The 9696-nt window shown below is 50.0% G+C and overlaps 1 protein-coding gene across 1 annotated transcript; it reads left to right on the top strand.

Annotated features, from left to right (window-relative positions):
* The first annotated feature begins 72 nt into the window (after positions 1–72).
* GTF3C4 (general transcription factor IIIC subunit 4) lies at positions 73–9189 on the top strand. Its single transcript, XM_071574108.1, has 5 exons — positions 73–372; positions 1836–3656; positions 5317–5447; positions 6411–6499; positions 7160–9189. Exons 1-5 carry the CDS (start codon positions 79–81, stop codon positions 7222–7224), a joined length of 2400 nt encoding a protein of 799 aa, XP_071430209.1. The 5' UTR covers positions 73–78; the 3' UTR covers positions 7225–9189.
* The last annotated feature ends 507 nt before the right edge of the window (positions 9190–9696 follow it).

Here is a 9696-nt window from a genome sequence, read left to right on the forward strand (position 1 = left end):
CAGGGACAGCCCCGGCCGGGCCCCGCCGCGGGGGCTTCGGCGGCGGCGCGTGCGCGCGGGCCGTGAGGCGGCGGCAAGATGGCGGCGGCGGGGCGGGAGGAGCCGCCGCTGCGGGTGGAGGTGGCGGCGGAGGAGGCGGCGGCGAGCACCGGGTTCCGCCTCACGGCCGTGCGGAGGGAGCCCGCGGTGCGGCTGCAGCACAGCGCCAGCGGGCTGGAACCGCTGGCGTGGTCCGAGGACCACCGGGTGTCGGTGAGCACGGCCCGCAGCATCGCCGTGCTGGAGCAGCTCAGCGACGTGCACAGCGGAGGGCAGGACATGGTCATCCACCGCACGGCTGTGCCCGCGCCCGCCGCCGCCTGCCTGCTCAAGGTGAGCGCCGCGCCAGGGGCGGCTCATTAGCGGGGGCTCATTAGTGGGGCTCATTAGCGGGCTCTCATCAGCGTGTGAATGTCCGAAGGAAGGAGCCACGGGGGCGCAGGCAGAGGAGCTTCGGGTTGGACACCAGGAGGGATTTCTTGACAAAATTAGGCCTTGGAAGGGGCTGCGCAGGGAGGGGGGGAGTCGCCGTCCCCCGAGGTGTGTGAGGGAAGGCGGGATGTGGATCCGGTGCCGCGGGGTGGTGGACACGGTGCTGTTCGGTCACGGGCTGGACTCGATGATCCCAGAGGGCTTTTTCAACGTGAGCTTCCCCTCTGTGGTGCCAACCACATGGACACGGGGCAATGGGCACAAAGTGATGTCTGGGAAGCTCCACATGAACATCTTCCCCGTGCACAGCGACAGCTGCCCAGAGAGGGGTCTGTGCCTGTGGAGTTATCCCAGACCCACCTGGAGTCACAACCTCGTGCTGTGGGCTCTGGATGACTCTGCTTGACCAGATCACCCACTGTGGTCCCTTCCAGCCCCACCCATTCTGTGATCCTGATCCCCCAGAGCTGCCCCTTCCCCACACAACTTCCTGCAGGTTGATGCTTTTCCCCCTGTGTTTGATGCATTTTAAAAGCACAGGAGAGAAAAAGACATCCCAGTGATGTCTGGGGGAAATGTGATCCAGGATCAAGCAGGTTCCAGGAATTCTAAAGTTCTGCAGTTTCCAGCACAGCTTTTTCAGTACAGTTTTAAGAGGAATCTTTTGTGGTTTGCTGTGTAAGCTGAAGGGGTTTTGCAGCAGGAATTGGCCTTGAGGGACATCTGAATTTTTACACTTAGGGAGAGGTGGCAAGTCTGGGTGAGTATCTTATTAAATAATAATTCTCTTGTTGTGGGTCTGATTTTATGTTGCAAAACAATGTGGAGAAGATGGAATAGAGTTGAAATGTTGAGTGCTTTACAGTTTAAATGTTATGCCAGGCAGCTTTAGGAGAACAGACCCTGAGATTGGCTCAGTTGGTTAAAACTTGGCTGTAACAGTGCCAAGGTCATGGGTTCAATCCCCTGTGTGGGACATTGACTCAAGAGTTGGACTCGATGATCCCTGTGGGTCCTTCCAACTCAGAATAGTCTGTGAATAGAAGTATGAAAACAGGCTCTGATTCAGCAGAGCATTAAGGAAGCTGAAGGCTTTAGGAGTGATGTTAATTAACCACTGGAACAGCACAGAATAGGTTGTGGTAGGGGATCATAGAATGGATTGGGTTGGAAAAGACCTCCGAGATCATCAAGTCCAACCCTTGGTCCAACTCCAGTCCCTTTACCAGCTCATGGCACTCAGTGCCACAGCCAAGCTCAGTTGAAAAATGCTGTTTTAAGAGGAATTTAATGCCAGGAGGGCCTTCATAAAAAAAAGAAAAAGTTGTGACATTGTTTTAAAAGCCCTTTTTGTTGTGTTTTAGGTTGGTCCCAAAAAGGAGGTGGCCGAGTGCAAGGAGAAGTTTGCCAGCTCGGTGGATCCCACCGTGAGCCAGACGTTCATGCTGGACCGTGTGTTCAACCCCGAGGGCAAGTCCCTGCCCCCCCTGCGGGGCTTCAAGTACTCCAGCTGGTCCCCGCTGGGCTGTGACGCCAACGGGCGGTGCCTGCTGGCGGCGCTGACCATGGACAACCGCCTGACCATCCACGCCAACCTCAACCGGCTGCAGTGGGTGCAGCTGGTGGACCTGACGGAGCTGTACGGGGAGCGCCTGCTGGAGGCCGGCTACAGGCTGTGCAAGGCCGACACCCCCTGCGGGGAGCTGGGAGACTTCCCCGAGTTCCGGCGGCGCCACAGCATGCAGGCCCCGGTGCGCATGGAGTGGTCGGGCATCTGCACCACGCAGCAGGTGAAGCACAACAACGAGTGCCGCGACGTGGGCAGCGTCCTGCTGGCCGTGCTCTTCGAGAACGGCAACATCGCCGTCTGGCAGTTCCAGCTGCCCTGCCTGGGCAAGGAGTCCATCACGTCCTGCAACACCATCGAGTCCGGGATAAGCTCCCCCAGCGTGTTGTCCTGGTGGGAGTACGAGCACAACAACCGGAAGATGAGCGGGCTGATCGTGGGCAGCGCCTACGGCCCCGTGAAGATCCTCCCTGTCAACCTCAAAGCGGTCAAGGGCTACTTCACGCTGAGACAGCCCGTGGTGCTGTGGCAGGAGATGGACCAGCTGCCCGTGCACAGCATCAAATGTATCCCCCTCTACCACCCCTACCAGAAGCGCAGCTGCAGTTTGGTGGTGGCTGCCAGAGGCCCTTATGTGTTCTGGTGCCTCCTGTTGATATCCAAAGCGGGTCTGAACGTCCACAACTCCCACGTGACGGGGCTGCACGCCCTGCCCATCGTCTCCATGGCGGCGGACAAGCAGAACGGCACGGTGTACACCTGCTCCAGCGACGGGAAGGTGAGGCAGCTCATCCCCATATTCACAGACGTTGCTCTAAAGTTTGAGCACCAGCTGATCAGGCTCTCGGAGGTGTTTGGCTCCGTCAGGACTCACGGCATCGCCGTCAGCCCGTGCGGGGCCTACCTGGCGGTCATCACCACCGAGGGCATGGCCAACGGGCTGCACCCCGTTAACAAGAACTACCAGGTTCAGTTTGTCACCCTCAAGACTTTTGAGGAGGCAGCTGCACAGCTCTTGGAATCTTCTGTGCAGAACCTTTTCCGGCAGGTGGACTTGACGGATCTGGTGCGCTGGAAAATCTTGAAGGATAAGCACATTCCTCAGTTCTTACAGGAGGCACTGGATAAAAAGATTGAGAGCTGTGGTTCGACTTATTTCTGGAGGTTTAAGCTGTTTCTCCTGAGGATTTTGTACCAGTCCATGCAGAAAGCTCCCTCTGAGGCCCCGTGGAGGCTCTCACACGAGGATGCCAAAGTCTCAATCTCAGATTCCCCTGGGCTGGGCAGCACTGAGGATGACCAGGAGGAAGGAACTTCCAAACAAGCCAGCAAGCACAGCCTGTGTGACACAAGCAAAGGAGTGGACATAGATGACACTGCAGAGGATTCTCTCCACCAGTCAAGTGACATTGGAGGCCGTGAGCCAATGGAAGAAAAGCTGCTTGAAATACAGGCACAGATTGAGGCTGTAGAGATGCACTTGACACGAGAACACATGAAACGGGTGTTGGGAGAAGTTTATCTGCACACATGGATTACAGAAAACACCAGCATTCCCACCAGAGGGGTCTGTGACTTCCTGATGTCTGATGATGGCTACGATGACAGAACAGCACGAGTAAGTGACCTCTGTGCTCGGGGGATTCCATGAGTTACTTCCTTCACTCCACTCCTGAAAATGTGACTGGGGTAGAAAAAGAACTGTAACCATGTCATCTTTCCCAGTCAGCTTCTGCAGAGCACTCAGGTTAAATTCTCCTTCCTTGAAATTGTGGAGTAGGAAGGAATCTGAGTCAAGATGTTGAAATTTGGTTCAGGTACAACAAAGAATAATCATGCCTGAGTTTTTGCAGCTCAAGGGAGAGGACCAGGGTTATTCTGCTGCTCTCAGTGGCCTTGAAACATGTACTGATATGTTTGTTTTCATGACTCAGCTTATTTAATCTATCATCTCTACACAACTAAACTTCAGGTGCACTTCCTCTGGTCATTTTGGCTGCAGCTCTAATTTCAAGAGCTGCAGAAGTATCACTTCTGAAAATACTTATAATCGAGCCCTGTTGCTGTTCAGGTGGTAGGTCAGGACTTGGCATTGCTCCCTGAGCCTTCTGTGCAAGGATCAGCTCCAGAGGTTCAGAAAGTGGTTGTGTTTTATGAATTAAACCCAGTGATTCAGAGCTTTGTGCAGGACATTCAGTTAACCAGGCTGGCTGCCTTTGTGACAACACACGTGGCCAGAACCTTCAGGCTCACTTGAAACTTATTGCACTGCAATAAATGAATTCCTGAATGCTTGGCCATGATGGGAACCCCTCCCAAACCTGCACTGCTCCCTGCCAAAGGAAAAGCCTCACTGAAGGACAGTCAGTGTGCAGAGTAAGCGTTTGTGGCAGGAAATCAGTGGCCAGTGGGGCTTGGCTTGCACAGGGCAGGGAAGTTTTCTGAATACAGAGGTGACACAAAGGAAGCCTTGGTGGGAACACTCTGCATCAGCTCGGATGTCTCTGTTCCTCTTAGTGTGCACAGAGAGCAGTTCTCTTCAGTGCCAGAGTCATTAAATCACTTGAACTCCAACAATCAGCCTTTACTTTGCATCCAGAAAGACAAGGGAAGGAAGCACATGCTCATTTCTCCTGAGGTGTGGTCTTCTCCCTGCTGGAATCACAGGCCAGTGTGGCCACCAGTAATTCACTGGGAAAGTATTGTGGCACAACTGCTGGGTTGTTACAGCATCCAGTTACTATGAATTGAAGGCCTGAGAGGTTGCTTTTCTTATAGTAAAAACAAGATCCTTCTTTTTAGAGTGATTAAAAGCTGTCTTCTAAATTGTATTGTATCTGTTCAGTTTGCTGTCCCACTTTAAAGGTCCTTAGGATGTGGTTTATATTTATTGAAACAGAACAGACAAATTTGGTCACACAAATGTTCCACAGCATTCCTGGAGGACTGATGAGGACACAGATCCAGGTAACTTCTGAACAGGAATTGCTGTGACAGACACGAGGAAGAGCATTGCTGTGATGGTCAGTGGTGTGATACCAGTTCCAGCTTAACCTTCTTGCCTTTCAGGTCTGTGTCCCTTTACAGTGGGACAAATCTTTGGGAGGTGACAACACAAGGAGAATAAATCAACACTGAGTGATGGATGGTATTTCTTACACTTTTATTTCTTTGAGTTCAGTGCCTCCTGTATCATACTGTGAAACCACAGTACCCTGTGGGGCATTTGCACCCTCAGCTGAGCTGCTGCAATCCCTGCTGCCTCCTGTGTGTTCCAGGTGCTGATTGGGCACATCCTGAAGAAAATGAACAAGCAGACGTTCCCAGAGCACTGCAGTCTGTGCAAGGAGATCCTGCCCTTCACCGACCGCAGACAGGCCGTCTGCTCCAACGGGCACATCTGGCTCAGGTAGCGCCACCTGCACCAGCTCTTACCCTCCTCTGGATCATTCAAACCTCTTTTAAGAGCTCCCCCAAACCACTTTTTAGCACTGGAGTAAAAAGTCATGAAGCTTGTTGTCCATCCTGCTGTTACCCGTGCTTTTCCATGAAGGAGAGAATCTCCACTGGAGATTGGGTTTAGTTCTCTTAGCAGTACAATGTTTTTTAAAAAAAAAAGCCTTTGATGTTGTTGGGGGTTTTGTTTTGTGTTTTGGGGTTTTTTGTTGATTTTCTTTGTAGGTTTTTGTTGTTTGTGGGGGTTTAGTTGTTTTTGTTTTTGTTGGTTTTGTTGTTCTTAAGTGGGGGAAGATGGAGATAAGGAGAAAGCAGGCAAGGGAAAATTAGAGGCAAGTCATCCTTTGTGGAATGTCAGGTGAAGGAGGGTTTGTTCTGGCTCCTTTAGTGTTTGAAAGCAAAAGCAGTTTAATAAAAAATGATTGGAAAGAGGCACACTGAGAAGTCAGACAAGTTCTGGAATGTCTAGAAAGTTAAATCTTCCTGTACCAGTGTGTGGGGTCTGTGGAGATGGTCCCTGGAGCCTTGGCAAGGCACTGATGTGTCACAGAGAAAAAGCTTTGCCTAACAGGCAGTGCCTGCCAGTTTGGGTAAACAGTCATGGCCTGAAGGACACTGTGGCTCTTCCCTGTGCAGCAGAGCCTCCAGCTTTTCACCTCTACTCTGTGCTAAAATTGTTCTGGCCATTGCTGAAACCTTTTTCAAAGGTACATTGATTTTTGGCCTTTCTCAGTTTGGTGTCCACATGCAATGGGGGTGCACTTGTGAAGTTTCATTTCCCTGAATCAATAGATTTTTCACTTTCATGTTTCACGTGGCTCATCACTGCCTTTACTCTCAGAAAGCAAACTGGGAACAGCAGCCATGAAACAATAAACCTCCAAACCTCCTGATAAAACTCCTTGTCCTTTCCCAGGTGCTTCCTGACCTACCAGTCCTGTCAGAGCCTGGTGTACAGGAGGTGTTTGCTCCACGACAGCATCGCAAGGCACCCAACCCCAGAAGGTAAATTAAATTATCCTGTGGCAGAAGGGGCACAATTGGGGCTTTGGAACTTTGATCTGCAAAATGCCTTGAATTAGTTTCACTGACTTTCCTGTTTCAGGCAGTTACCATGTGAAGCACCAGCTCTGCATTTCACAGTGTCCTGTTGTCTGGGCATTAGTGGTGTGTTAATTACTAATCAGTGACTGCCAAAATGGATGTATAAATCCCCCATTTTAATGAGAGCTGGGTAAACACAATCTGTGCTGGAATGCTACAGCAGTTAGTTTATATTCAGGTTGAATATATTAGCATGCAGTTATGCAAGAGGGACAAAGAAACAGGAACCAAGGGCTGTGTTATGTGAAGGATCTAATTTCAGTTTAGAAAATGAGAACACTGCATTTGTGCCATGGAGAGCCTTTAAATTCATTTCCTATATAGATATTTAGATGAGTGTGTAAGGATGTAGCACAGGCTGTTTCCACCTTAATTTTGTCCCCTGCTGAGGTGGAATTTAAACTGGCATAACTTAAAATTTCAGGGCAGTAACAGAGTTTGGTTCCTCTGAATTCTCAGTTACTCCTGCATGGGGAATATATATAAAGTGTCCAGGATTCCTATTTGTGCATCTGCTCACCTCTGCCTCCTGCTTTGAACAACTTGTTTTCTTATTTGCAGACCCTGAATGGATCAAGAGGTTACTGCAAGGGCCTTGCACGTTCTGTGATTCTCCTGTGTTCTAGGGAAAAACTCTGTAAAGATCCAAATTATTTTCTCTATTCCATCAGCTCCCTCCAGCCTCAAAGGATGCAGAGCAGGGGAGCACAGACCCTGCTGGAGGGGAGAGGTTGTAAATAGAACACCAGAGCTTCCAGAAACTCCTCAGGTCCGGAGCCTGTTCCACGCTCCAGAGACAGGAGTACACCTGGAAGAGCCAGGTGAAAGAGGTTTGGAGATGCCCCCCATGGACACTGACAGAGAACTGAACTGTTGGGCTCAGTGTGAACTGCCCTTTCTGCCCCACAGCTGTGTCAGTCCCCAAGCTCTGGGATGCTCCTGGTGGGCAGAGAAGGCTCAGCCTGTAGTGCTCCCTCTGCTTGGTAACAAGCACTGGCACTTGCTGCAGGATATTAAACTATGAAAATAAGTTGTGGCTCCAGTTTCTCACCAGTGAAGCTCCTGCAGGTACAGCCATAGGAGAGAGATGGGCCGTGGGAGCAGCTTCACTGCAAGTCTCCAGGAGGAACTGCCTCGTCACTGTTGTGACGGTGCTGAAATCAGCAGGGGGGTTTGGTTCCCTGGGTCAAATAGGGATCAGTAAGAATAATTTGAAAATGTAATAATTATTAAACTAATAGCAATTAGATTAAACACTAATATATATATTTAATTTCCAGTGCTCTTAAGCCTCTTTCCCCACTTTCTGAAGTAAGTTCTAACTCCTTCCCAACTTTTGCCTTTGGTTTCACTTAACCCTCTACCAGCAGGATTCATCTTTTCCAGTGTAACTCAGTTAGCAAAAACATTGCTAATTTACCTTATTTTCCATTAAATTGAAAGTCTTCCTCATCCAGGAATTGAGTTTTACACAAGTTTGAAACCCAAACAGTCACTCCCAGCTGAGTTTCTTTTCTCCTAACAACACAGTAAAAAACCCAAACCCCACCCTGGCTGACAGGTGGGAGGGTTTCCACAGCTGGCCAAGGAGTTTCTTGAAGCTGCTCATGGGTTACAGAATGGTTTGGGTTGGAAGAGACTTTAAAGCTCATCTCATTCCACCCCCTGCCAGGGGCAGGGACACCTCCCACTATCCCAGGTTGCTCCAAGCCCTGTCCAACCTGGCCTTGGACACTTCAGGGATGGAACAGCCACAGCTTCTCTGGGCACCCTGTGCCAGGGCCTCAGCACCCTCACAGGGAACAATTTCCTCCCAGTATCCCATCTAACCCTGCCCTCTGGCAGTGGGAAGCCATTCCCCTTGTCCTGTCCCTCCAGGCACTTGTAAATAGTCTCTCTCCATCCTTCTTGGAGACTCCTTCACTATGACTCCCTCATCCAGAGATTCTTGAATACACCAATGATGTAGAGTGGCTGAGCCTGGAGATTTATTTTGTCTTTTAACTGTCCTATCAGAAAAAAACCCCATCCTTCTCTCTTTGCCATCTGTTCCTACAGGAGCAGGAGAACTCTTTTCAACTTCCTATGCAGCGTTAGAGGAGAGACACCTCCAAAATGTGTATGCTTTCCTGGTTCAGTCTGTCTTGTTCACTTCAGTCCATGCTGTCAAATAATCCTGAGTTTATGTATTTCCATTCTGCAGAGTATCAGTGGCAGAGGTGTCGCCCTGCTTGTGATTCCTGACACTTTAACTGTGTGGGAAGTGCTCTGGAGCTGTTGAGAAATCATGGACTTGTCCTGACAGTATCAGTCTCCCAGCAGTGCATGGTGCTTGGTTCCTCCATTCAAGGACTATGCATATTTTGTTAATGTTCCTTCACCTTCCAGGAGCAAATTCTTGCTCAGCTCACATTAAACAGGTCACTGTCCTTCTGTTCAGTGTCTCATGCATAAGCCTGATTGTGCTGAGAAAAACACTACTATAGTAGCCTAGAACAGCAGAAGCACATCCATCTGTAAAATAATTAGCCTTGTTTGTAAATATCCTTGGAAGTGATACCATAATTGTATTAAAGAAATGTTTAGTTTTTTATTGCTGTGCATTGAAAATTGAAATTACTTCAGTGTGTCTGCAAAGAGAGACAATGTAGCTCGTGATGGCATCCAGTAAAACACAGAGTAACCTCGAGACCCCGCGTGTGTGGAGTTTGGGGCCAACTCTTGGACCTGGGACAACATTTACCCCCTTCCCAGGGCTGGTGGGGCCTGGGGGGAGCAGAACATCCAGTTCCAGCATGAGCTGGACAGGTGGTTTATTCGTGGGGCTTGAGAAAGCATTTAAAGTGGAAGCTGCAAGTCCTTGCCCAGGCAGTCGGGACCAGCTCACCAGCCAATGTTCCAACTCAGGAGCATTCCTGCCTGTGGAAAAGGGGAGGGAGCTCTGCAGAGCTCTTGGAAAAAGTCAAGGATCCTTGCTTTGATAGTGGCTTAGAAACCATAATAATATCCTGATCTGCTCAAGTGTTTTAAGTCTGGCTGACCCAAAGGTTCAGCATGATAACAGATTAATGATAACATCAATGATAACAGATTAATGC

This window comes from Pithys albifrons, chromosome 20, assembly GCF_047495875.1.
Source record: "Pithys albifrons albifrons isolate INPA30051 chromosome 20, PitAlb_v1, whole genome shotgun sequence".
NCBI lineage: Eukaryota > Metazoa > Chordata > Aves > Passeriformes > Thamnophilidae > Pithys > Pithys albifrons.